General features: G+C 37.9%; 5 protein-coding genes across 6 annotated transcripts in view; all 5 read right to left on the bottom strand.

Annotated features, from left to right (window-relative positions):
- Positions 1-4,008, bottom strand: part of LOC144344844 (uncharacterized) — an 8,886-nt gene extending 4,878 nt beyond the window's left edge. For both annotated transcript variants that reach the window (XM_085492736.1, XM_085492737.1), the window contains exons 1-3: positions 3,049-4,008; positions 1,679-1,823; positions 1,467-1,593 (exon numbers count right to left, since the gene is read on the bottom strand). In XM_085492736.1, the coding sequence (XP_085348862.1) occupies positions 1,467-1,593; positions 1,679-1,823; positions 3,049-3,980 (1,204 nt within the window). In that variant the 5' untranslated portion in view covers positions 3,981-4,008. The remainder of the gene's footprint in view (positions 1-1,466; positions 1,594-1,678; positions 1,824-3,048) is intronic.
- Positions 4,009-9,080: 5,072 nt separating this feature from the next.
- Positions 9,081-10,175, bottom strand: LOC146731510 (carbohydrate sulfotransferase 4-like). Its single transcript, XM_085493306.1, has one exon. It carries the CDS (start codon positions 10,173-10,175, stop codon positions 9,081-9,083), a length of 1,095 nt encoding a protein of 364 aa, XP_085349432.1.
- Positions 10,176-11,664: 1,489 nt separating this feature from the next.
- Positions 11,665-12,759, bottom strand: LOC144345422 (carbohydrate sulfotransferase 4-like). Its single transcript, XM_078006848.2, has one exon. The coding sequence runs from the start codon at positions 12,757-12,759 to the stop codon at positions 11,665-11,667; it is 1,095 nt and encodes a 364-aa protein (XP_077862974.2).
- A 1,541-nt stretch (positions 12,760-14,300) lies between these two features.
- On the bottom strand, positions 14,301-15,395 carry LOC146731509 (carbohydrate sulfotransferase 4-like). The gene has a single exon (XM_085493305.1). The coding sequence runs from the start codon at positions 15,393-15,395 to the stop codon at positions 14,301-14,303; it is 1,095 nt and encodes a 364-aa protein (XP_085349431.1).
- Positions 15,396-19,226: 3,831 nt separating this feature from the next.
- On the bottom strand, positions 19,227-21,333 carry LOC100373386 (carbohydrate sulfotransferase 1-like). Its single transcript, XM_078013917.2, has 2 exons — positions 21,145-21,333; positions 19,227-20,530 (listed from the first exon to the last, which is right to left on the bottom strand). The coding sequence occupies exon 2, from the start codon at positions 20,526-20,528 to the stop codon at positions 19,356-19,358; it is 1,173 nt and encodes a 390-aa protein (XP_077870043.1). The 5' UTR covers positions 20,529-20,530; positions 21,145-21,333; the 3' UTR covers positions 19,227-19,355.
- Between the last annotated feature and the right edge of the window lie 6,647 nt (positions 21,334-27,980).

Raw genomic sequence — 27,980 nt, 5'->3', positions numbered from 1 at the left:
TTTCAGCCATCTGGCCTCTGCCTGTCCCTCTCTGGCTCTCCTTTGCTGCATCTCTACCTCTCTTGGGTCCCATCTTTGTGTGTTTTGGTAGTTTTTCAGGTTCAGGATACTTCTTTTTCGTTTGGAAACAATGCAATGATTGGCAATCAAGTCGCAGCGCTATTTTTAGGGATGGAGACAGAGCGTGGGTATCGTAGGAGCACGTGAAAGAGCGTGAGAAAGCGTGAGGAAGCTTGCCAAGCGTAACAAAGCCTAACAAAGCGTGTCAATCCTTGATAAAAACGTCTCAATTCGTGGCAAAGCGTGAGAGTCCTTCATGAAAGCGTAACAAAGCGTAACAAAGCGTGTCAGATCTTGATGAAAGCGTCTCACCTCGTATCAGATCTTCCTGCCAGATCGTAGCAAATCTTGAGACATCTTAACGAAGCGTGTCAAGTGGTGACAGATCGTGAAGACTGGGGGCCCCGCTTTGAACCAAGCTCTGTTAAGCTTTCCTACGCTTTGAGTCAAGCTTTGCTGAGCTTTGTTACGCTTTGTTAAGCTTTGATACGATCGTGGCGCTTTAATCAATTCGTGACAGAGCGCCCCAAATTTTTAAACAGTTTAAAATTTGTTGGCGCTCTTGCCGAATGTCCCACTTTACTCCAAGCTTTCCCACGATCTATTACGACCCTGACGCTTTAATCAAGCTTTGTTACGCTTTGGTGCCGCTTTGCACGCCGCTTTAAAGCGCCGTCAAAGCGCCATCAAGGCGCCGTTGGTGTGAACTAAGCATTAGCTGGCGTTGTACGGTTTACTGAGAACGAGTATTCAAATAAAAAAACACTGCAGTTAGCGGAGGTCGGAAATTTAACTGCGCATCATATTTGGGATGTTATATTGTAACTTCGTATCTAATTTTACCATCAACTATTATACTAAATATTCACCAAAAAAGAGTGCGTGTGTCTGTGTGCCATGCTCTCTAAAACCCCACATCTATGGGACATTGGTCAAAATATACTGTGAATTCCCGTGATTTCAGTTGTGACAATGATATTTTGATTAACGGCCCACGACACGGTATCTTCTTGCCTATCAATATTATTTTTTTGCTTTACTTTGGCTCAAGAGTCTCATGAAATCTGTATAAAGTAACATCAAGTTTATTTTAACAATTTGATGAACCCAATTTGTTTTTGCATGTGACTTTGTATAACAAAAAGCATTATATACAAAGTATTTTCAAGAATGTCCATGAAAACTTACGGAAGTACTTGTATACTGGGCAACGCTATATTTGTTTACATTGTGCGCATGCGTAACACTGACTTGATTAATTCGGCATATCATCTAGGTACCATAGTCAGTATTATCATGATGCAGTGGCAACTACGTCACCTTGAAGGTAAAATAATTATCGAAAACGAAATTCTAGAATTTACCATATTATTATATATATATAAATAAAATACAAATATTCTCACGTGAACATATTTCTTGTTCGATGAGAGACATCTTGAAGTTATCAATCCCAGCATCACTCAATTCTTTTACGTCATGTGAGGTATACAGATTGCGAAATGCTTTGCGCATGCTCAATACAAATTCGTCCTGAAATGTATAAGAATGGGAACATGATAATTTGAAACAAAATATTTATATTTCAAACCTAAGCGATGACGTAATGATCGCATACCTTTGAAGATAGTGGAGTTGCCAAGAATACGGAGGATAGATTGTGTGACGTCATAGTTTCTCGTATTGCGTCGATTACAACGTTACTTCCGGTACTGTTTATATAATCGCAAGTCGATCTGTCTTCTTGATTACTCATGTGACACCTATGAAATATATATCAACCATAATGATGCATGGTATAGAAATATTGCCAGTTGTTTCTCATTATAAGATTATGTGCAATTTCAATCACTTATTTTCATACACCTCATGTAGGACGTAGCAGACAAGTATCGATTTAATCTCAATAAGACTAGTCGTTATCTACAAAACCCATTGTTTATTAGTTTGAACGAAAGAAGACAGTGCGTTTGTTTTTAAAGGTAGCATACGCACCAAAGGCCCTAGCATAGTGAATAAACTAGTGGTAAGAGAGATGGGGATGTTGGAGTGAAGGTGATAAAATCGATAAACTCAAAAGTGTCTCTTTTTGTCACACAGTCTGATAGAATGCTGATCCTTAGAGTTATTTTAAAGCCTTAAATCTAAGTATGAAAAGGATTCTTGGTCTCCTTAATCTCAGGTTTAGCAAGATATCAAACATTGAAATATAATCAATGAATTTACGATTTTTGATAGAAGTACATTACTTAATGTAAAATTTGCAATTTGATATATATTTTCCAAACTCGACAAATATGTTGACAATCAGAAATTCGTACATAATGATACTTTGATCTTGAAAACATATATAGTTTATCACTATATATTCAAGTCAATCCAGACAAATCAAACGATTATAGTGTATCACGTTATCATATCTCACATACCCGACCATGTCCACTGCCACATTTACCTACCCCGATACCTTAAACACACGATGTATGTAAGTATATTGTATGATATAACAGCAGTATTCCCTATATTTAACAGCTCTGTTTCACCTGCCTTCTAAAAGTAAATACCATTTAAGCTAGATAACCTTTTAATTAACATGTACGAGTTACACACCCAAATAATCATCTGTCATCTTATTTTGCCATGGCAACCATCCACCTTCACTTACTCCAATAACTCAGGTATAATGACTACGAGAATCTATGAACTATTTGTATCTATGAGTCACCATACGTATAATATCTACCCCGTGACACCCCCTGAGCCTCCCAGGACCCAAACACAATGAATATTATCACTTATTTCAACTTATATCAACAACCCAAAATCGTGCCCACCAACCAACCTAGGTGCGTCGCCTCTGACCAGACAAATAGTGCCTTTTTAGAGGATTGACCATAAATCCAAAATTAATAAAATTCAAATATTCTAGATATAACAATTTAAAATCAGTGACGATTGGTCATTGTATGATGTATACTCATTTCTTACCATTGTTGCTGCCATTCATTGTTATATCTCCAATGAAACCCAAGAAATGGTTGTTTTTTAATAACTTTATCGATAAATTGTGTTGCTATATTCCGTATTTCAGTTGGCCTTAGTACATACTGTGCTAATATAGGCAAATAGTCGTAATAGTAAAATCGTCCGAGCAGTCCGTACGGATAGACAATTCCAACACACTGTTCATCGGATTCGAACAAACCACATTTGTCTATTACTGTGCGAAGAGCGTGATAACCATTCGGTATATGTTGCGGGAGCTGGATTACCCTCTCAGGTTCCTTAAACAAGTCGGGAATGTTAAGCCCGGTGGTTTCAGCGAATTGCTGCGACCTGGAATTCACGTAACGTAGGACACTCTCGTAATATTCCAGTGTGATGTCATTAGTCATGTTAACCCCACTGAAAACCACGTCCACGCGTTGTTTGCAATTGACGCCGAATTCCTCCATAGATGTTGTCTGGATGAACTCTTCAAAAATACTGACGTCGATTATTTCATTGCTATGGCGTAAATCGTTGACGGTCAAATGATTGAAAAACGGACTTAAGACGATCGATCTGTCTCGATGGGCTGCTATGACAGTGGACAGCTTAAAACTCTGTAACTGGTTGTTTGGGCCTTGATTACCAAGCAAAATTGGCATCAAGTATCTCTTATTCTGCTGCTGCTGTTGTTGTTGTTGTTGTTGTTGTTGCTGCTGCTGCTGTTGCTGCTGCTGTTTATTCGGCGCAAATGTACGATTTGCTACAGCATCTCTTTTTCCTACCATGCGTGCCTGGCGTCTTGAAGCATTTCGGTTTTTATCTTCCACAAAAAACAGTGTCCATACAAGTAGTACAGTGATCACCAACAGAATGTTCACACTGATTCGCTTCACCTTTTTAGATGGAATATACTGATTATATCTCAGCATATTGAGACACAACCAAACTCATTACGTACATATCATCACATCAAGTGCGTGATAACGTAATCACGTGACCATTGTCATACTGCATCATGGGACAAAGATTTTTTCCGTTTGGACGGATTCGTTAATTAAACTGTTGTTATATTGATAATCAAACTGTACCGTACCGTACCGTTCAACATTCAACGTTACTGTTAACTGATTGCACACATATTTGGCAAATTCCCTTGCCTGTTGTCCACATATAACATATTATCATTGTGTTGAAGATTTTCACACATGGTGCATAAAGCAGCACAGTGAATGTCGCAATGTGACGCATGCATTTCCGATGTATGTGCCGTATTCCTAGGACACAGCACGATTGAGTCGATAGTAATGCTATCATCTCTTCTATTGACACGCAAAGGGTGATTGTCTCATTTGGGACAAAGCAGAAACTGGTCGGTCTCTTGTTGTGTCAGTGATCGGATAGACACATTTTTAGAACGTAGGTATGGAAGTTGCATACTAAAGCCTCTTTATATACTAGCTAGCTTCCGGCAGATTTTCGGGTCAATACACGTAAAATTTGGAACTTTACGCAGGAGGGGAACAACAAAGATTTGAATTTTGGTTGTTGAGTCAAATAATCTGATTAAAATATGCCAATAATTTCACTGGATAGACGTATTATGCACTACACGTGCACTACAGGGAAAACGAGAAGTGTAAATGACTGTGACCACTGTTGAATACGTACGCCATTCGAATGAACACCATGGGGCCTTCCCAAAACAAAGATTTGAATTTTGGTTGTTGAGTCAAATAATCTGATTAAAATATGCCAATAATTTCACTGGATAGACGTATTATGCACTACACGTGCACTACAGGGAACACGAGAAGTGTAAATGACTGTGACCACTGTTGAATACGTACGCCATTCGAATGAACACCATGGGGCTTCCCCATGGTGTATAGCAAAAGCATCATAATTGCTTGATTTGTCTAGGATGCCCGGTTTACCTAATTCATATCGGCAGAGACTTACCTGAATTAGAATAATATGATATAATAGAAATAACATTATTACATCTCCACTTTGTATGGTCTGCATTATCATTATCTTCCATCACATCCTAGATCAATAGAATAGTCAACGCCATCACTGGAGAGAATAGAATTTATTACAATTTACATGAACGGACGGAGCAGCTAATTGGGGCATATATTATTCTAAGAGGACCTGTGACAGTGCTGAGTGCACTACGGTCATCATACCAGTTTTGGTCTGAGCCCAAAATAACATAATCGTTCAAGCTTATGCTTTCCTTATGCTACTGAAAGCAATGTCAGCTTTTGCACAGAGAAGCTGGCCAAGCAGTTATTATAAGTATGACCAGAATATAATTGAATGTATAGTTAGATAACATAGAGTGTCACAAATTCTCATGACTCACAAAATGATTGAATTAGAGTTTAGTGATTTAGACAAGCATCATGGTGTTCGTCTACTACCACTGTAAATAAAGAGCAGGATTCCTGTCACAATTAAACACATCCCAGCACATTGGTAAATGGGACCACCTGAAAGACGTTACATTATTTGCTTATTTGATTTTTGTTTATAGAAAATAATGTTCCTGTCGCATACACACCACATAGGATCAAAACTAAACCCTGTGGAAGCGTTCGTGCTACCAAAACAGTCGGATATTTTGGAATAAAGTAAGACATGATGAGGATCTTAGGAACAGTTTTACCAGGCTATAGGGTAGAAATAACTGTTTTTTATCCAATTAATTCCCAGAGCACTGTGTAGACACAAGAAAAGAATAGACTAACTATTCAAAGGAAAGGCGACTAAGTTGAACATATATAAAGATGGACATTATTACACAGATTTACCTTTCTGAGATGAAAAGAGATGATTAGAGATCATAAAATTGTGCCAGTGGTTGGAACAAGTATTATGTATTTTAATGCAGTAGCCATGCGACTGCCACAGTGTAAGTACATTAAAGGGCGTTGTCGTTGCGCTGCGCATGTGCGACATTTGTGTTGATTTTCCCACGATTCAATGCGCTCTTCTAATTGAAATCAGCAGTAGAATATGCCGGTGACTCCTTCAATACCTTCTAATCACCTAAATATACCTAATTAAAGCTTGGTAACGTCTCAGTTTGTACTCATTGATCTGCGCAACAGTCAAAATCGCCATCTTTGTTTATATGCGACCCATATATTCCGCGCATGCGTGGCGCGACGACTACCGCCCCATAACACTCATTAAAGGCTAGTATATACATGCTGAAATGTTCTCACATAATCACAATACGGACATTCTACACACACGTTTGTAATCGTATGGGAAACACACAGTAAAACAATGCAAAGGAGTGCAATATGAATCAAAACTGGGGTTGTAGTCCATGTAATTGTATAGTATGTGTGAGAAGCATCTGGCTCTCGTAGTAGTACCATACTGTACAGCGCAGTATATAAAGGCAACACTGTTTATCTGTGTTTGTGTTTGTCTGAGGAGTGAACCTGTCTTGTGCATTTAACAGTCTTCTTATTCATTTGTCATCGCCTTGGAATGGTTCCAGTCATTGCCAGTTTGTTATGCTTTATGAATACTTTGTATTTTTCATTTTGTGATATTGTTATTTATTTAATCCTATTGTGTTGCTCTGTGTGTGCCTTTCACTGCAACACATCACCCAACCAGCTCCCTTCTTTTACAGTGTAAGGCCTGCTTATTGATGTTTAGTGGGACACCCACAGAACTCACAATGGACAGGGGGGATTCTTCACTGCTAGAATGGGGTAGACAAGACAATAGTAATGGAAATGAAATACACATACACTTCTCAAAATAATTACAAGAACAAAAACACAGAATAATACATGGCATAAATTCGCTAAAATAGGGAATTGTCTAGGGAAGTGTGCATTGGTGATGACCCATAGCTCCAGGATGTGGAAATTGACGACAGTCGATGGCTTCTACAACAAAACTTGCTTGCAGATGAACACTGTTATACTGGAGGATACCGCTGAAAGCAGGAGATCGCAGAGCAATTCATACAAATCTCATAGAATGATGGTTGAAACCTGTATCACTTGTTTCACAATATCGCAGCAGCAACACACAGAGTACTCAATTGAAATGGTGGACCCCAATAGTTCTCAATCTAGCCAATTTATAGGCACAAATGGTCCGGTTTCAGTTACACCACCTGGGTTTCCACAGGAGCCAATCAAAATGTGATCTTGCTAGCAGCTGTCTCACGATGACATGCAACTAAGTATGATTTGTCAATCACTATTATAACAGTTATCATACTGCAATGCACATCGTTTCTTCCCATGATTCCATGCACATTTCTATTTGCAAGGTTTGAAAGGTAACATGAAAAAAACATAGAATAAAGGATGCTGACAAAGACAAAGATCATTGGAACTCTGAATTGTGTGTTGGTCTAAAACATAACAAAACTGCTAGGTCTCTGACCTTGGTTTCCGCTTTTGCAACAGTCATATTAGATCCGTGTTCGCATGGTTCCATAATGACTACCATGCTTTCATCTAAGTTGCTGCTACTACTGAGGATAGAGTCCAATTTGAACATCCCAGGTATGCATATCACCAGTAGCAAACACCATCACACATATTTACCATAAGCAAACACTAAACTAAACAGAGTCGGGTAATACATGGGACAGATGGTAAACAAATTTAATTTTTAACATAATTTGAAGCAAACAAAAATTTAGACAATGTAGACTTGCTTGCAGTCTGTTGCGATTCCGACGAAAAATTCTTTGCATACACGTCATACGGTGGGTGGAGCAGCCTAGCCACGGATCATAACAATAAATCGGACATCGCACGTGCCTGCATTTACTTGTCTCGCGCTATGTTACCATGTTCTCCGAGAACGCAAGAAATTATCTGTATTGTGTGCGGTCTTGATATGTTAATTAGCCTGTCTTCTGATTGGTTGAAACATATTAGACATGTCAATCATTACAAGCCCGAATCTGGCCGGTAATGTGAGGGCGCTTACACTGATGGCAAGTCTGTTGGGATTTCGCGGTCACATGACTTTCGTGTTCACCCCTCGTTTACGCAATTTATATTTTTTTCCAAGAATTTTTCATCGGAATCGCAACAGACTGTAAGCAAGTCTACAAGCAATGTGCTGTTACCGAACCTTCTAGAACCTTCATCTATTTGAAAATGAAAGAAGTAATCTGAAAATACCTGCCCGTTTCCAAGGGTGCAGAAGTATGCTGGTCTTCAGAAAAAAAAAATTCTGAAAAGGTATTTTAACAGATCTAATTTTGACAGACTGGTCAATTGGGGCGCTTGAGCACCCCAGGCTGTAGATTTTATTGTCACCTAGAGGTGCTTATTTTGGAACTAGGGTTAAACGCGGGCGATGAAATCACTTAGTTCTTCAATGATAACTGCGTGTAGGAAAATCCATTTAAGGTAGTAGGAAGGGTGTCATGACATATTTGAACAAATAATTGTTATCTTATTCAAAACGTTTATTAACCAAATTCTATTTGAACGACTTGGTATAGAGAATTCCTTTATTTCGCTTTTGTCAAATCCCACGCGATGATTTATGTTCGATTTCACGCATGACGCGGGATCTCGCAGTGAACGGAAAATGATCTATTGTTTTGCTGAATTGCAACAGGGTGCCACTGAAATAAGCCAATGGTGAAAAAGCTAACTAAGCACACTGATATAGTGCTATCACAATATTACTGTATTACATCTAATGAATTGGAAAACTTATTCGCAATTATTAGTTTTAAATATGTTACATAAATATTATTTTGTGCATAAGTTATCAACTTTGGCTTTTTTTACCAAATTTGTCATATTTTACGGAGTTTAATTTTCAAACATTATGTTCACATATGATTTGTTCAGCGTATTTTACCGAATAAAATGTACGATAAAAATGTGCATGGATGTTTTGGTCCGTAAGATATTTTTGTAGCAGTGTCTGGATTTGGTGTGCAGCCGCCATGTCTGGATTTGGTGTGCAGCCGCCATACAATAAAGTGATTGAAAAGACAATGGGAACAAAATATTACATTACTTCACCATAACAGAATCTGGCATCTCAATAACTATACTTGAGTTCTTATTGTTTAAGTGATTTTCGTTCTTCACTTTGACATATCCAAATGTTTTAAACACTCGATCAGGGCAGATTTTCTGAATTCTCTTCACCTCGTCCCAGGACAATTTATTTCTCCAAGCCTGCCCGTTTCCAAGTTTATTTCCAGGAGAATTGATCATCTTCAAAATTGTCGGATGCAGGGGTAAGCTAATAAATTCGTACATTTTGGGTACGATTTCTTCTGGTCTGTCTGCAAGATCCTCATATCTAATTAGCATATAGTTTCTCCGGAACCAATCATCTGCATTCATAGCGCTTAGATAATTTGTGTCCAACCAAGTGCAGTCGTCTTTCACAACCTCTTCTAGTTTTTCGGGGAGTTTGAATGTTTTATTGTTCACTCCAGTTGGTAAATGTTCGAATTGTCTTCTTGAATATGCCATTCCCCGCGGGTCACGAACGAGGTGGATTACTTTAATTTCGTCTGCTTTCAGTACAGGTGCAGCGAGTAATATGTTGTTGAGTCGAATGGTCTTGGAGACGATGTGGCGCTTTGATTTGCAGATTTGGGTGATAGTCTTTTCCTGCATTGGTACTTCTAAGTGTGTTATGTTTGAGAACCTTCGGAGAAACAGACTGTTGTTTATACTGGTATAAAAGTACTTACGACCCGTGAAATCGCAATGATAGAACGCGTGCATGAAATCTACTAATGTTGGTCTTATTGCTTCCAGGTAATCAAAACTGTCCCTCAATACATTTAGTCTTTTATACCATGCGATCATGAGTCCAGGCTCATAGATGTAGAAAAAGTCAGGATGGTTTGCAAAGTAACTTCCCGTTAGCGTTGAACCTGTTCTCATTCTTGAATGTACCAGAACTCGTCGTGGTGTTTGGAGTTGGTCTTTGATAAAAGCGGTGTCTGTCCCGAATACATCTCTTGGTTCTTCACGCTGCTGGCTCCTGTGATGATCACTGTTAATAGTGGACATTGTTAAGCCGAATACAATCACTCCCAGGCCGATTACAATCATCACAAATATAGCCCATATTCGCTTTGGTGTCATGTCGCAATTCTGAGTGTTCGTGCTGTTATCACAACTAAGGTGCACTGCTAGTTTTAGTTGTAAAATATCAAACTAAATGAATAGAGAGTACCCCCTAAGCGTGCGTGTATTATACTTATGACTCCTGGTTTACCCCTGCGTTACAAATACAGCGTAGATAATCATTATAATTATATAATTACATGCGTGTATAAATAAAACCTAAATTTATTTTTAAATGCTTTATTACACACACTTACAAAAACAAGAATACACACTTTTTTCTACAAAATCGCTAAATTGTTAAATTAATATATTGTCAAATGCATATTACTTGTGACCAACCTGAAAGATAATCCGTTTTCGGTGTGACTATACATAATGTTAGAAGGTTATTATTTGTACAGCCTAGATATTTTGTTTTAATTATTAAATATTAGCCTTGAATTTGAATATATACATTATACACAGCAGTATTGTAATATTAATTCATGATCAAACAACAATATCACGTCATGCGCCTTACTACGATTGCAGTTATGAATATGTAACTAATATACTAATATGTAACTAATATACTAATATGTAACTAATATACTAATATGTAACTAATATACTAATATGTAACTAATATACTAATATGTAACTACGAAAACAATAAACAATTATCAACGGCAACTGATGGGTGTATGTGAAAAAAACAAAAACTTCTGAAAAGGTATTTTAACAGATCTAATTTTGACAGACTGGTCAATTGGGGCGCTTGAGCACCTCATGCTCTAGATTTTATTGTCACCTAGAGGTGCTTATTTTGGAACTAGGGTTAAACGCGGGCGATGAAATCACTGAGTTCTTCAATGATAACTGCGTGTAGGAAAATCCATTTAAGGTAGTAGGAAGGGTGTCATGACATATTTGAACAAATAATTGTTATCTTATTCAAAACGTTTATTAACCAAATTCTATTTGAACGACTTGGTATAGAGAATTCCTTTATTTCGCTTTTGTCAAATCCCACGCGATGATTTATGTTCGATTTCACGCATGACGCGGGATCTCGCAGTGAACGGAAAATGATCTATTGTTTTGCTGAATTGCAACAGGGTGCCACTGAAATAAGCCAATGGTGAAAAAGCTAACTAAGCACACTGATATAGTGCTATCACAATATTACTGTATTACATCTAATGAATTGGAAAACTTATTCGCAATTATTAGTTTTAAATATGTTACATAAATATTATTTTGTGCATAAGTTATCAACTTTGGCTTTTTTTACCAAATTTGTCATATTTTACGGAGTTTAATTTTCAAACATTATGTTCACATATGATTTGTTCAGCGTATTTTACCGAATAAAATGTACGATAAAAATGTGCATGGATGTTTTGGTCCGTAAGATATTTTTGTAGCAGTGTCTGGATTTGGTGTGCAGCCGCCATGTCTGGATTTGGTGTGCAGCCGCCATACAATAAAGTGATTGAAAAGACAATGGGAACAAAATATTACATTACTTCACCATAACAGAATCTGGCATCTCAATAACTATACTTGAGTTCTTATTGTTTAAGTGATTTTCGTTCTTCACTTTGACATATCCAAATGTTTTAAACACTCGATCAGGGCAGATTTTCTGAATTCTCTTCACCTCGTCCCAGGACAATTTATTTCTCCAAGCCTGCCCGTTTCCAAGTTTATTTCCAGGAGAATTGATCATCTTCAAAATTGTCGGATGCAGGGGTAAGCTAATAAATTCGTACATTTTGGGTACGATTTCTTCTGGTCTGTCTGCAAGATCCTCATATCTAATTAGCATATAGTTTCTCCGGAACCAATCATCTGCATTCATAGCGCTTAGATAATTTGTGTCCAACCAAGTGCAGTCGTCTTTCACAACCTCTTCTAGTTTTTCGGGGAGTTTGAATGTTTTATTGTTCACTCCAGTTGGTAAATGTTCGAATTGTCTTCTTGAATATGCCATTCCCCGCGGGTCACGAACGAGGTGGATTACTTTAATTTCGTCTGCTTTCAGTACAGGTGCAGCGAGTAATATGTTGTTGAGTCGAATGGTCTTGGAGACGATGTGGCGCTTTGATTTGCAGATTTGGGTGATAGTCTTTTCCTGCATTGGTACTTCTAAGTGTGTTATGTTTGAGAACCTTCGGAGAAACAGACTGTTGTTTATACTGGTATAAAAGTACTTACGACCCGTGAAATCGCAATGATAGAACGCGTGCATGAAATCTACTAATGTTGGTCTTATTGCTTCCAGGTAATCAAAACTGTCCCTCAATACATTTAGTCTTTTATACCATGCGATCATGAGTCCAGGCTCATAGATGTAGAAAAAGTCAGGATGGTTTGCAAAGTAACTTCCCGTTAGCGTTGAACCTGTTCTCATTCTTGAATGTACCAGAACTCGTCGTGGTGTTTGGAGTTGGTCTTTGATAAAAGCGGTGTCTGTCCCGAATACATCTCTTGGTTCTTCACGCTGCTGGCTCCTGTGATGATCACTGTTAATAGTGGACATTGTTAAGCCGAATACAATCACTCCCAGGCCGATTACAATCATCACAAATATAGCCCATATTCGCTTTGGTGTCATGTCGCAATTCTGAGTGTTCGTGCTGTTATCACAACTAAGGTGCACTGCTAGTTTTAGTTGTAAAATATCAAACTAAATGAATAGAGAGTACCCCCTAAGCGTGCGTGTATTATACTTATGACTCCTGGTTTACCCCTGCGTTACAAATACAGCGTAGATAATCATTATAATTATATAATTACATGCGTGTATAAATAAAACCTAAATTTATTTTTAAATGCTTTATTACACACACTTACAAAAACAAGAATACACACTTTTTTCTACAAAATCGCTAAATTGTTAAATTAATATATTGTCAAATGCATATTACTTGTGACCAACCTGAAAGATAATCCGTTTTCGGTGTGACTATACATAATGTTAGAAGGTTATTATTTGTACAGCCTAGATATTTTGTTTTAATTATTAAATATTAGCCTTGAATTTGAATATATACATTATACACAGCAGTATTGTAATATTAATTCATGATCAAACAACAATATCACGTCATGCGCCTTACTACGATTGCAGTTATGAATATGTAACTAATATACTAATATGTAACTAATATACTAATATGTAACTAATATACTAATATGTAACTAATATACTAATATGTAACTAATATACTAATATGTAACTACGAAAACAATAAACAATTATCAACGGCAACTGATGGGTGTATGTGAAAAAAACAAAAACTTCTGAAAAGGTATTTTAACAGATCTAATTTTGACAGACTGGTCAATTGGGGCGCTTGAGCACCTCATGCTCTAGATTTTATTGTCACCTAGAGGTGCTTATTTTGGAACTAGGGTTAAACGCGGGCGATGAAATCACTTAGTTCTTCAATGATAACTGCGTGTAGGAAAATCCATTTAAGGTAGTAGGAAGGGTGTCATGACATATTTGAACAAATAATTGTTATCTTATTCAAAACGTTTATTAACCAAATTCTATTTGAACGACTTGGTATAGAGAATTCCTTTATTTCGCTTTTGTCAAATCCCACGCGATGATTTATGTTCGATTTCACGCATGACGCGGGATCTCGCAGTGAACGGAAAATGATCTATTGTTTTGCTGAATTGCAACAGGGTGCCACTGAAATAAGCCAATGGTGAAAAAGCTAACTAAGCACACTGATATAGTGCTATCACAATATTACTGTATTACATCTAATGAATTGGAAAACTTATTCGCAATTATTAGTTTTAAATATGTTACATAAATATTATTTTGTGCATAAGTTATCAACTTTGGCTTTTTTTACCAAATTTGTCATATTTTACGGAGTACAATTTTCAAAAAATATGTTCACATATGATTTGTTCAGCGTATTTTACCGAATAAAATGTACGATAAAAATGTGCATGGATGTTTTGGTCCGTAAGATATTTTTGTAGCAGTGTCTGGATTTGGTGTGCAGCCGCCATGTCTGGATTTGGTGTACAGCCGCCATGTCTGGATTTGGTGTGCAGCCGCCATGTCTGGATTTGGTGTGCAGCCGCCATACAATAAAGTGATTGAAAAGACAATGGGAACAAAATATTAAATTACTTCACCATAACAGAATCTGGCATCTCAATAACTATACTTGAGTTCTTATTGTTTAAGTGATTTTCGTTCTTCACTTTGACATATCCAAATGTTTTAAACACTCGATCAGGGCAGATTTTCTGAATTCTCTTCACCTCGTCCCAAGACAATTTATTTCTCCAAGCCTGCCCGTTTCCAAGTTTATTTCCAGGAGAATTGATCATCTTCAAAATTGTCGGATGCAGGGGTAAGCCAATAAATTCGTACATTTCGGGTACGATCTCTTCTGGTCTGTCTGCAAGATCCTCATATCTAATTAGCATATAGTTTCTCCGGAACCAACCATCTGCATTCATAGCGCTTAGATAATTTGTGTCCAACCAAGTGCAGTCGTCTTTCACAACCTCTTCTAGTTTTTCGGGGAGTTTGAATGTTTTATTGTTCACTCCAGTTGGTAAATGTTCGAATTGTCTTCTTGAATATGCCATTCCCCGCGGGTCACGAACGAGGTGGATTACTTTAATGTCGTCTGCTTTCAGTACAGGTGCAGCGAGTAATATGTTGTTGAGTCGAATGGTCTTGGAGACGATGTGGCGCTTTGATTTGCAGATTTGGGTGATAGTCTTTTCCTGTATTGGTACTTCTAAGTGTGTTATGTTTGAGAACCTTCGGAGAAACAGACTGTTGTTTATACTGGTATAAAAGTACTTACGACCCGTGAAATCGCAATGATAGAACGCGTGCATGAAATCTACTAATGTTGGTCTTATTGCTTCCAGGTAATCAAAACTGTCCCTCAATACATTTAGTCTTTTATACCATGCGATCATGAGTCCAGGCTCATAGATGTAGAAAAAGTCAGGATGGTTTGCAAAGTAACTTCCCGTTAGCGTTGAACCTGTTCTCATTCTTGAATGTACCAGAACTCGTCGTGGTGTTTGGAGTTGGTCTTTGATAAAAGCGGTGTCTGTCCTGAATACATCTTTTGGTTCTTCACGCTGCTGGCTCCTATGATGGTCACTGTCAATAGTGGACATTGTTAAGCCGAACACAATCACTCCCAGGCCGATTACAATCATCACAAATATAGCCCATATTCGCTTTGGTGTCATGTCGCAATGTTCGTGCTATTATCACAACTAAGGTCCACTGCTAGTTTTAGTTGTAAAATATCAAACTAAATGAATAGAGAGTACCCCCTAAGCGTGCGTGTATTATACTTATGACTCCTGGTTTACCCCTGCGTTACAAATACAGCGTAGATAATCATTATAATTATATAATTACATGCGTGTATAAGTAAAACCTAAATTTATTTTTAAATGCTTTATTACACACACTTACAAAAACAAGAATACACACTTTTTTCTACAAAATCGCTAAATTGTTAAATTAATATATTGTCAAATGCATATTACTTGTGACCAACCTGAAAGATAATCCGTTTTCGGTGTGACTATACATAATGTTAGAAGGTTATTATTTGCACAGCCTAGATATTTTGTTTTAATTATTAAATATTAGCCTTGAATTTGAATATATACATTATACACAGCAGTATTGTAATATTAATTCATGATCAAACAACAATATCACGTCATGCGCCTTACTACGATTGCAGTTATGAATATGTAACTAATATACTAATATGTAACTAATATACTAATATGTAACTAATATACTAATATGTAACTACGAAAACAATAAACAATTATCAACGGCAACTGATGGGTGTATGTGAAAATTTGTCTTCTTGATGTGACAATTAGTTGCACATGCGCAGCAAGTCTATTGGTCAAGTCGAGTATGGGTGAACATATTGCTAAAGAGCATTTCTTTTGAATTAATCATTTTAGATGGTGATTACTCAAATGAAATCTAATAATGTGTTATCGTAATTAATCATTTGTTATCGTAGTTCATCATTTGTTAGCGTTGTTCATCATTTGTTATCGTAGTTCATCATTTGTTATCGTAGTTCATCATTTGTTAGCATTGTTAAGCAATTGTTTGCTATTAATTTCATGATTATATTTTCATGTGTTTAGATATCGGTTCATATTTTGGCAATTACTACGAAACTCACTGATTATGGCTTGATGATTGGTTTCCGATGAAAGGACGGGCGAGATCCTTCACGCTCGCTAATACTCTGTTATCATTTGAGTGGTGAATCAGTGATTGGAACTAATTAAAGATGTACACTTTGCCAACGGACTGTTATTTTACCACACATGATAACCCTGACACTCCACGAGTGTATTCTGACGGTGTTTTATATGAGAGATCTTCCAACATAATGAATAATTAATCAAGTATATAATAGCATGTTAAATACTTTCATGTGATTGGCTACGTGAGTGAAATGGGTGGAGGCCACGCCTCAAGATCTTAAATTACCGTGTAGTAGATTATGATTTGAAAGAGGAATAAGGTCAGTATTCACGAGGGGACTGAGACTAGCGTTGACACGATACCATCTGTGTGTGTGTTTTTTCTTGGTTGAAAGGTTTGTGAACAAGACGATCCCGAGTACCGGTTAATAACAAAAGGATTAAACCGTTATATTAATTTTATTTTTCATACACATTTTCAATTTTGTTTTGTTTATTTTAATGATTTCTGGGTCTGTGATTATATAATATATGTCTGTGTTTGTTTTTTCTTTATCAATTAGTTGTGTATCAGCTACTATTCAGTTCTTTGTTTACAGTGACGAGTTGGATATGTTTATTTCACGATTATAACATGTTTTACAACATGTTTTATAACATGTTGTTGAACTCAACAATCGCTCTTTCATGATAGCTGTTTCAGACTCAGATATTACTACACGGTGGGTCACAAACATGGAATGCCAGCATGATGAGTAGATGTTCGTGCACTTTGTATTCACCTTACTCGCCCACGATTGTAAAAATAGCATTTCGTTGCTAATTGACGTCACGTAAACACGCAGTGGCGGCGGCACCGGCGGGCAGCCCCCCACCCCGAAAAAATATTGGGGGCGTCCCCCCCCCCAAACACACACACACAAATCAAGCTGAAACCCTTTGTGTCAGAAAATTTGCCCATCAAAATGCAGGAAATAGCGTTTCAGAGGGTCTAGATTTTTTCCGGGGGACCATGCCCCGGACCCTCCTAGTAAGGTCGCGTTTTCGGCGCGTAGGATGGTGAGTATATCCCGCCCTGTCCATGCAAAATTTCGTGCCGCCGCCTATGACACATTATAAAGCTACTATTGGCAATCTGATTTTATTCCACATCAAAGGTCTTTCCCGAAGTCACGATTCATCTATCATTTTGGTTTGGCTGATGGTAATGCTATTTTTACAAATTTGTTTTTTTTCTGTATCTTGTTTCATAGATTCCATACCCTGATGGCAATGACTTATGCTATGCACTTACCGAAATATTTTTAGAACTACTCCAGGAAAATTTGACCTTGCAGTCTGACGGCGTGTACACGGTAGTCTATATCTTTAAAGCTTATATCGCATGCGCAATATCAATTTCTATAAGTAGCGCCCTCTATTGTCGAAGAACGTCAGTAATAAAATGTCTCGTCGTGTAATCATTTTTTACAGGTGACCCTCTTTACGTCCCAGAAACGATTCATTGCTAGAGGGCAGGCTTTACAGAAGAGGTGTATTGAGTAGTTATTTGATAGTTTTCGGTTCTCTGGCTGCCCAGCTACTATGCGCGCGACGGTGAGGGGGGGGGGGTCGTTCGTTCATGTAACATTTCCTGCCAGCAGGAATACGCATTTTAGGCAGATATTTTCCTATGCCATTTTATGAACCCATATACAAATATTTTAAAGGGCGGTAGTCGTAGCGCCACGCATGCGCGAAATATATGGGTCTCATATAATCAAAAATGACGACTTTGGCTGTTGCGCAATTCAACGAGTGCAAACTGGGACGTCCTAAGCTTTCATTAGGTATTTTTTTTAGCTGATTGGAAGGTATCAAAGAAGTCAAAGGCTGTAATTGGTGTGAGTCCCGCCCAGGTCAAGCCTCGTACTTGTGATGTACATTAGAAGACGCATTGAATTTTTTGAAAATCAATGTTTATCAACACAAATTTCGCACATGCGCAGTGCGGCGACAACCGCCCTTTGATCTAATTAGTATATCAATAAACGATGATGAATAAAGACAAACAAACAAACATTCAATTGTATATTACATCTTTAATTTTTAGTATTTTGATTTTATCAGAATACAAATTATTTATTTCAATTGAATATGCGTGCCCCTAAATGTCTGATTAAATTGTAATGTACATCAGACCAAACGGTGATTGTGGGATATGACACCAATCAGAGCTCGTGTTTCATACCACTTTTTAAGTAAGGCGCGCCGTGATTGATTTACAAACGACAGATTCATTTTGCATGAACGCGATTTGCATATTCATTTGCTTTGATGTACGTTAGTGACTGAAATTGTAAGCGAATAATTATTATACCTACTTCAGAATTTAATCAAATTGGCTGTAATGTGGTACATTATATATCCAGACACAGCAATGATTATGGCGTTAAATAAAAGAAATTTCTGAAATTGATCAATGTGCACACAAAATAACAATCTTTGATTTTAAACTTAAAATATCTCCAATGTTTAAAAGTTTCAAGTTTCACCCAACTCACGTGACAAAATGGCGATCATCTTCCAGCGTATAATTTTATGGTTAATATTTTTTTTACAGACTGAAACAAATAAACTTTCAACTTTCAACATTGAGCAAAGTTAGATTCTAGCGGTTTTGTGAATATCTTAGGATAGGAAAATGCCTTGTAATTTGGTCCATTGCGTTGCATAACATTAACTGTCAAACCTTTCCTGTAAGCCGTGTCCTTCTAGCGACAAATCGTTTCTGTGACGTAAATGGGGGAAGGGATGGAACAACGTACATTTGTCTCTTTCAAAATACATTTGTCAATGTCTTTCACCATCCACCGCATTTTACGCCACGGACGGGATTCGTCGTTAGAGGGCGCGTGTACGAGAGATTGAATTGGTTGTACTATGAGTCACCATCGACTTCCTGGTTCATCCGGGTATTCAAATGTTGTCCAACAGAAACATGCTACTTCGAGGGAGGTCGCCGACTAAAGAAAAGTTCTTATTCATCAGTATACCGCCTCTGTTTATCATGCGATATCCAAACATATCGTAGACCGTAGGAGAGCACATTTCCTGGGCCCGTCTTGCTAGTTCCATTCCGGTTTTGAACCTCCAAGCTTCAGCGTCCATCGGCTTTTCCTCTTCCAACGTGCGTATTTTTTGCCGGACTTTGTCAGTGATCGGCAATCCTACAAATTTGTACAGAGCTGCCGCACTCTCTGCGGGTCTGGCCACGAGATCTTCAAAGCGTACGATTTTGTAGTTGTTTCTCAACCACTCCGGTCCGTGCATGACGGATACGTAGTTTGTCTCCATCCATGCACAGTAATTCCGCACAATGTCGTCCAACTTGTCTAGCATTTCATCCCGGCTCGGAGTGTTCTTGTATTTCTTGTATATTTGAAAGCGCGCGCGTGACGAGGACATACCTCGCGGGTCGCGCACAACTTGAATGACCTTCACGTTATTTTTGCGGATCATTTGGGCAGCCATTATGATGTTGTTTAATCTTACAGTTTTAATTAACTTATGCTGGCGGTATTTACAAACATTCAGTATGCCTCTTTCATTGACTGTCGTTAAAAACTCTGTGCGCGTGAGTTTTTTCATCCATGGAACCTCGTTCATGGCTCTTAAAAATTGCTCCTTTCCAGTGAAATTTAAGTTACAGTTGTATATGCCATCCATGAACCCCGTGAGTTCCTCTCTTATTCCTTCGAGAAACATCCAGGAATCATCCCACACATCTCGACGAAATCTGTTAAGAATGAATCCTGGCTCGTATACGTAGAAAAAATCCGGATTTAAACTAAAATAATCGGCGCTGAGACTCGAACCCGTGCGCATGCGCGCAAACACCAATATGTTAACTGCGTTACTAGGCGGGCTTTCTTTTGAAATGGGAAAATTGGAGTCTTCATTCAATCCAACATTCGCACCATTAACATCTCGACATATCTCACTGGAGTTTCTCGCACTCCTGTGATTCGATATTATCACAGCCACGTTCAATATACAGACGAAAATAAGAAATGCGAACGTCAACGGGGACGCGGGTGGTCGCCTCGTTCGCAGGTACTCCAGTGTTCTCCGCACATTAAGTGCCTTCATTTCTGTAATCAGAAAAAGGGGTTAGGAATATACACGAACAATCAACTGACAATAAACTGGGTTTATATATTTGGGAACCTCGTTAAATATGTGGTATAACGACTTAGAGGGCCATATTCTGAGTAATGAAAACCAATGCCAATCATGATGGACTCGGAGGGCGTACTCACATGCAAGCCGTTGTATGACCTTCATTGTTGTCCTTCCTTGTCACAGCTTGTCCAAAGAAATGTCGAATATTAGCTATAAATCAGTTTTCGTAAATCAGGTCAAAGGGTAATTTTCCACATATTACAACTTGAATGAATATTTGTGGTAAAATTATGCTTGTATTTAATATTTTCCATTATTGACTCAGTATTTAGTGGTACATTACAATACACATAATGTACTATAACAATATTAAATAGATTTAAAATGCAAGCGTTTTTGCCATAATGTTACCATGACAACACGCTTCTAATATATGAATCTGAAAACAAAACATGAAACATAATTATGCACTTTTGAACGTCCATCCCATTCTTTGCATTGACATGCTTTCTATGTGATGTAATTCTACAGCAATATGAAACATGGTTATATTAAAATGGTCGAAATAAGAAGTCCAACCTACCGTAATGATATGTATTCACCGAATAATGTAATGCTTTAACAAATTATGTCCGATTTCTTCATCAGAACATCGTCTGGAACTAATAGTAAATCGGCCCAGGCCGTGCCAGGTACATGATATGACAGAATCGACTAGGGGAATGACACAAGCGAATCGTATTTTTCGGTTACAGTGTCAGCGCTGCCACGTTTGCTCACATCCATTATAAAAAATGCAAAGCATGCATGCGACAGGTGATAAGGATTAAAGAACTAAACACTGGATTATCATTGTTTCCATTGTGTATGCGCAAATGTCCATTTTACTGTAATTTAAATGTTGTACATCCAGTTAAAAAAATTAGTCTTGTCCTGGAATGTTTACTGCGTGTAAATCGACACGATTTAATAATACTTTTGAAAATTGTATGATGTATGGTCACGCAAAAGAATACGGCACTAGAAATTGAAAAAATAATGATGGTAATATCAATATTGAATTACATGATTAATTATTGTCGTTGACTACAGATGGGTCGGGACACTCACGTGACCTAATAGCTCGCAGCGAGTATTGCCGGCTGTAATAGAGTATTCGAATATCTATTGCCAGTTATTTGCATATATTAACAGCGGGTGCAATGCTGGCACTTTCAAGATTTGCAGTCGTCATTTGTACATTCAGAGCAATAGATCACGCTTAATAAATACATAAATTAATTAATTAATTAATCAATCAATCAAATTGATGATCATTGGGTCATATTAATCTATGTCATTTGCTGAAATGTCGTCACTTTGGAACTGTAAAACTACAAGTTGTGATTACTATATTAAAATAAATCTGGACAACATATTTGCCATCGACTGAATGTGTAAACTTCAATGAATGTGTTCTAGACTCTAAATATATTATTTAACATGCTTGTTAACAAATGATTCTTACGAAAGAGGGACTACTTAAAATAATTGCAAACACTTTCCAGTTTCACCCACTCCCGTGCACCACAAAGACACACACAACAACATTTTTTTTTGTTCGATAAAATATATTTATATAAATTATGTATGAATTTCTGGAGGCAGCGATACAAGTTGACTTTATCGTACAAGAAAGTAAAATGTGAAAAAGAATTCAGATAATTGACAACTACTGCGTTATATTAAACAAAAAGAAATTATAACTTTCAACATTTTTTATTGGTATTCAAAAGAGTTTAAACAAATTTTTGAAAAACAGTGAGAAAATTATTCACACATCGTCAATGGTAAGCAAATGGTTTTATCTAACAAGGGAAGAATATATATATTGGTTGAGAATCAGTTTAAAGCCTTGCTCATTGTGTTAAAAAAATACTGGTAGACAAATTATAGTCATAAATTATAGTCATAAAAGTTGAAAGTGTGACAAAATCAAGATGAAGATTAAAAATACTTTGTTACCAGTTGCATCGGGGGGAGATAGTCTTCACCAACAAAGCATATCATATCTTAGATTTTCTGTCGTGTCATTTACTTCAATTACTGGACTTTCTCTATCGCCATCCATATCGTAACAGATATTTTTCCTCGTCCCACTCGCATCATACCTTAGACTTTGCATCATGCTACTCACATTGTATGATAAACATTTAGTCATGTCATCCACATCACATCTTATACTACTCTTTCTGCCTCTGACTTCAAACTTTCTCTCCTGCTACCCACATCTTACCTTATATGTTCCCGTGTACCACCCACATTACACAATCAGGCCAGTAACCATATGAGATTCTTTAGCTGAACCTGTATTTGGAGTCTCTACAAAACGAAATGACATTTTCCCTTGTGTTACCCACATCATACTTTAAACTTTCATTAGTGTCACCCACATCATACTTTAAACTTTCCCTAGTGTCACCCACATCATACTTTAAACTTTCCCTAGTGTCACCCACATCATACTTTAAACTTTCATTAGTGTCACCCACATCATACTTTAAACTTTCCCTAGTGTCACCCACATCATACTTTAAACTTTCATTAGTGTCACCCACATCATACTTTAAACTTTCATTAGTGTCACCCACATCATACTTTAAACTTTTCCTAGTGTCACCCACATCATACTTTAAACTTTCATTAGTGTCACCCACATCATACTTTAAACTTTCCCTAGTGTCACTCACATCATACTTTAAACTTTCATTAGTGTCACCCACATCATACTTTAAACTTTCCCTAGTGTCACCCACATCATACTTTAAACTTTCCCTTGTGTCACCCACATCATACTTTAAACTTTCCCTTGTGTCACCCACATCATACTTTAAACTTTCCCTAGTTTCACCCACATCATACTTTAAGCTTTCCCTAGTGTCACCCACATCATACTTTAAACTTTCCCTTGTGTCACCCACGTCATACTTTAAACTTTCCCTAGTGTCACCCACATCATACTTTAAACTTTCCTTGTGTCACCCACATCATACTTTAAACTTTCCCTAGTGTCACCCACATCATACTTTAAACCTTCCCTAGTGTCACCCACATCATACTTTAAACTTTCCCTAGTGTCACCCACATCATACTTTAAACTTTCCCTTGTGTCACCTACATCGTACTTTAAACTTTCCCTAGTGTCACCCACATCATACTTTAAACTTTCCCTAGTGTCACCACATCATACTTTAAACTTTCCCTTGTGTCACCCACATCATACTTTAAACTTTCCCTTGTGTCACCCACATCATACTTTAAACTTTCCCTAGTGTCACCCACATCATACTTTAAACTTTCCCTAGTGTCACCCACATCATACTTTAAACTTTCCCTTGTGTCACCCACATCATACTTTAAACTTTCCCTAGTGTCACCCACACCATACTTTAAACTTTCCCTAGCGTCACCCACATCATACTTTACACTTTCCCTAGTGTCACCCACATCATACTTTAAGCTTTCCCTAGTGTCACCCACATCATACTTTAAACTTTCCCTAGTGTCACCCACATCATACTTTAAACTTTCCCTAGTGTCACCCACATCATACTTTAAACTTTCCCTAGTGTCACCCACATCATACTTTAAGCTTTCCCTAGTGTCACCCACATCATACTTTAAGCTTTCCCTAGTGTCACCCACATCATACTTTACACTCTCCCTAGTGTCACCCACATCATACTTTAAACCTTCCCTAGTGTCACCCACATCATATTTTAAACTTTCCCTTGTGTCACCCACGTCATACTTTAAACTTTCCCTAATGTCACCCACATCATATTTTAAACTTTCCCTTGTGTCACCCACGTCATACTTTAAACTTTCCCTAGTGTCACCCACATCATACTTTAAGCTTTCCCTAGTGTCACCCACATCATACTTTAAGCTTTCCCTAGTGTCACCCACATCATACTTTACACTCTCCCTAGTGTCACCCACATCATACTTTAAACCTTCCCTAGTGTCACCCACATCATATTTTAAACTTTCCCTTGTGTCACCCACGTCATACTTTAAACTTTCCCTAGTGTCACCCACATCATACTTTAAGCTTTCCCTAGTGTCACCCACATCATACTTTAAGCTTTCCCTAGTGTCACCCACATCATACTTTATACTCTCCCTAGTGTCACCCACATCATACTTTAAACCTTCCCTAGTGTCACCCACATCATACTTTAAACTTTCCATAGTGTCACCCACATCATACTTTAAGCTTTCCCTAGTGTCACCCACATCATACTTTAAGCTTTCCCTAGTGTCACCCACATCATACTTTACACTCTCCCTAGTGTCACCCACATCATACTTTAAACCTTCCCTAGTGTCACCCACATCATATTTTAAACTTTCCCTTGTGTCACCCACGTCATACTTTAAACTTTCCCTAGTGTCACCCACATCATACTTTAAGCTTTCCCTAGTGTCACCCACATCATACTTTAAGCTTTCCCTAGTGTCACCCACATCATACTTTACACTCTCCCTAGTGTCACCCACATCATACTTTAAACCTTCCCTAGTGTCACCCACATCATATTTTAAACTTTCCCTTGTGTCACCCACGTCATACTTTAAACTTTCCCTAATGTCACCCACATCATATTTTAAACTTTCCCTAGTGTCACCCACATCATACTTTAAACTTTCCCTAGTGTCACCCACGTCATACTTTAAACTTTCCCTAGTGTCACCCACATAATACTTTAAACTTTCCCTTGTGTCACCCACATCATACTTTAAACTTTCCCTAGTGTCACCCACATCATACTTTAAACTTTCCCTAGTGTCCCCCACATCATACTTTAAGCTTTCCCTAGTGTCACCCACATCATACTTTAAACTTTCCCGAGTGTCACCCACATCATACTTTAAACTTTCCTTGTGTCACCCACATCATACTTTAAGCTTTTCCTAGTGTCACCCACATCATACTTTAAACTTTCCCTAGTGTCACCCACATCATACTTTAAACTTTCCCTAGTGTCACCCACATCATACTTTAAGCTTTTCCTAGTGTCACCCACATCATACTTTAAACTTTCCCTAGTGTCACCCACATCATACTTTAAACTTTCCCTAGTGTCACCCACATCATACTTTAAGCTTTCCCTAGTGTCACCCACATCATACTTTAAACTTTCCTTAGTGTCACCCACATCATACTTTAAGCTTTCCCTTGAGTCACCCACATCATACTTTAAACTTACCCTAGTGTCACCCACATCATACTTTAAACTTTCCCTAGTGTCACCCACATCATACTTTAAACTTTCCCGAGTGTCACCTACATCATACTTTAAACTTTCCCTAGTGTCACCCACATCATACTTTAAACTTTCCCTTGTGTCACCCACATCATACTTTAAACTTTCCCTAGTGTCACCCACATCATACTTTAAACTTTCCCTAGTGTCACCTACATCATACTTTAAACTTACCCTAGTGTCACCCACATCATACTTTAAACTTTCCCTAGTGTCACCCACATCATACTTTAAACTTTCCCTAGTGTCACCCACATCATACTTTAAACTTTCCCTAGTGTCACCTACATCATACTTTAAACTTTCCCTAGTGTCACCCACATCATACTTTAAGCTTTCCCTAGTGTCACCCACATCATACTTTAAACTTTCCCCTGTGTCACCCACATCATACTTTAAACTTTCCCGTGTGTCACCCACATCATACTTTAAACTTTCCCTAGTGTCACCCACATCATACTTTAAACTTTCCCTAGTGTCACCCACATCATACTTTAAACTTTCCCTTGTGTCACCCACATCATACTTTAAGCTTTCCCTAGTGTCACCCACATCATACTTTAAACTTTCCCTAGTGTCACCCACATCATACTTTAAGCTTTCCCTAGTGTCACCCACATCATACTTTAAACTTTCCCTTGTGTCACCCACATCATACTTTAAACTTTCCCTAGTGTCACCCACATCATACTTTAAACTTTCCCTAGTGTCCCCCACATCATACTTTAAGTTTTCCCTCGTGTCACCCACATCATACTTTAAACTTTCCCGAGTGTCACCCACATCATACTTTAAACTTTCCCGAGTGTCACCCACATCATACTTTAAGCTTTTCCTAGTGTCACCCACATCATACTTTAAACTTTCCCTAGTGTCACCCACATCATACTTTAAACTTTCCCTAGTGTCACCCACATCATACTTTAAGCTTTCCCTTGTGTCACCCACATCATACTTTAAGCTTTCCCTAGTGTCACCCACATCATACTTTAAACTTTCCCTAGTGTCCCCCACATCATACTTTAAGTTTTCCCGAGTGTCACCCACATCATACTTTAAACTTTCCCGAGTGTCACCCACATCATACTTTAAACTTTCCCGAGTGTCACCCACATCATACTTTAAGCTTTTCCTAGTGTCACCCACATCATACTTTAAACTTTCCCTAGTGTCACCCACATCATACTTTAAACTTTCCCTAGTGTCACCCACATCATACTTTAAGCTTTCCCTTGTGTCACCCACATCATACTTTAAGCTTTCCCTTGTGTCACCCACATCATACTTTAAACTTTCCCTAGTGTCACCCACATCATACTTTAAGCTTTCCCTAGTGTCACCCACATCATACTTTAAACTTTCCCGAGTGTCACCCACATCATACTTTAAACTTTCCCTAGTGTCACTCACATCATACTTTAAGCTTTCCCTAGTGTCACCCACATCATACTTTAAACTTTCCCTAGTGTCACCCACATCATACTTTAAACTTTCCCTAGTGTCACCCACATCATACTTTAAGGTTTCCCTAGTGTCACCCACATCATACTTTAAACTTTCCCTAGTGTCACCCACATCATACTTTAAGCTTTCCCTTGAGTCACCCACATCATACTTTAAACTTTCCCTAGTGTCACCACATCATACTTTAAACTTTCCCTAGTGTCACCCACATCATACTTTAAACTTTCCCTAGTGTCACCTACATCATACTTTAAACTTTCCCTAGTGTCACCCACATCATACTTTAAACTTTCCCTAGTGTCACCCACATCATACTTTAAACTTTCCCTAGTGTCACCCACATCATACTTTAAACTTTCCCTAGTGTCACCCACATCATACTTTAAACTTTTCCTTGTGTCACCCACATCATACTTTAAACTTTCCCTAGTGTCACCCACATCATACTTTAAACTTTCCCTAGTATCACCTACATCATACTTTAAACTTTCCCTAGTGTCACCCACATCATACTTTAAACTTTCCCTAGTGTCACCCACATCATACTTTAAACTTTCCCTTGTGTCACCCACATCATACTTTAAACTTTCCCTAGTGTCACCCACATCATACTTTAAACTTTTCCTTGTGTCACCCACATCATACT

This window comes from Saccoglossus kowalevskii, chromosome 18 (assembly GCF_978046115.1).
Source record: "Saccoglossus kowalevskii chromosome 18, keSacKowa6.1, whole genome shotgun sequence".
Classification (NCBI taxonomy): Eukaryota; Metazoa; Hemichordata; class Enteropneusta; family Harrimaniidae; genus Saccoglossus; species Saccoglossus kowalevskii.
The sequence above is the reverse complement of the archived record's forward strand: the minus strand, read 5'-3'. Positions and strand labels throughout refer to the sequence as shown.

Coding starts and splice junctions, on each gene's coding strand:
- LOC144345422 (XM_078006848.2), bottom strand. CDS start 12,759: ATGACACCAAAGCGAATATGGGCTATATTTGTGATGATTGTAATCGGC.
- LOC146731510 (XM_085493306.1), bottom strand. CDS start 10,175: ATGACACCAAAGCGAATATGGGCTATATTTGTGATGATTGTAATCGGC.
- LOC100373386 (XM_078013917.2), bottom strand. CDS start 20,528: ATGAAGGCACTTAATGTGCGGAGAACACTGGAGTACCTGCGAACGAGG.
- LOC146731509 (XM_085493305.1), bottom strand. CDS start 15,395: ATGACACCAAAGCGAATATGGGCTATATTTGTGATGATTGTAATCGGC.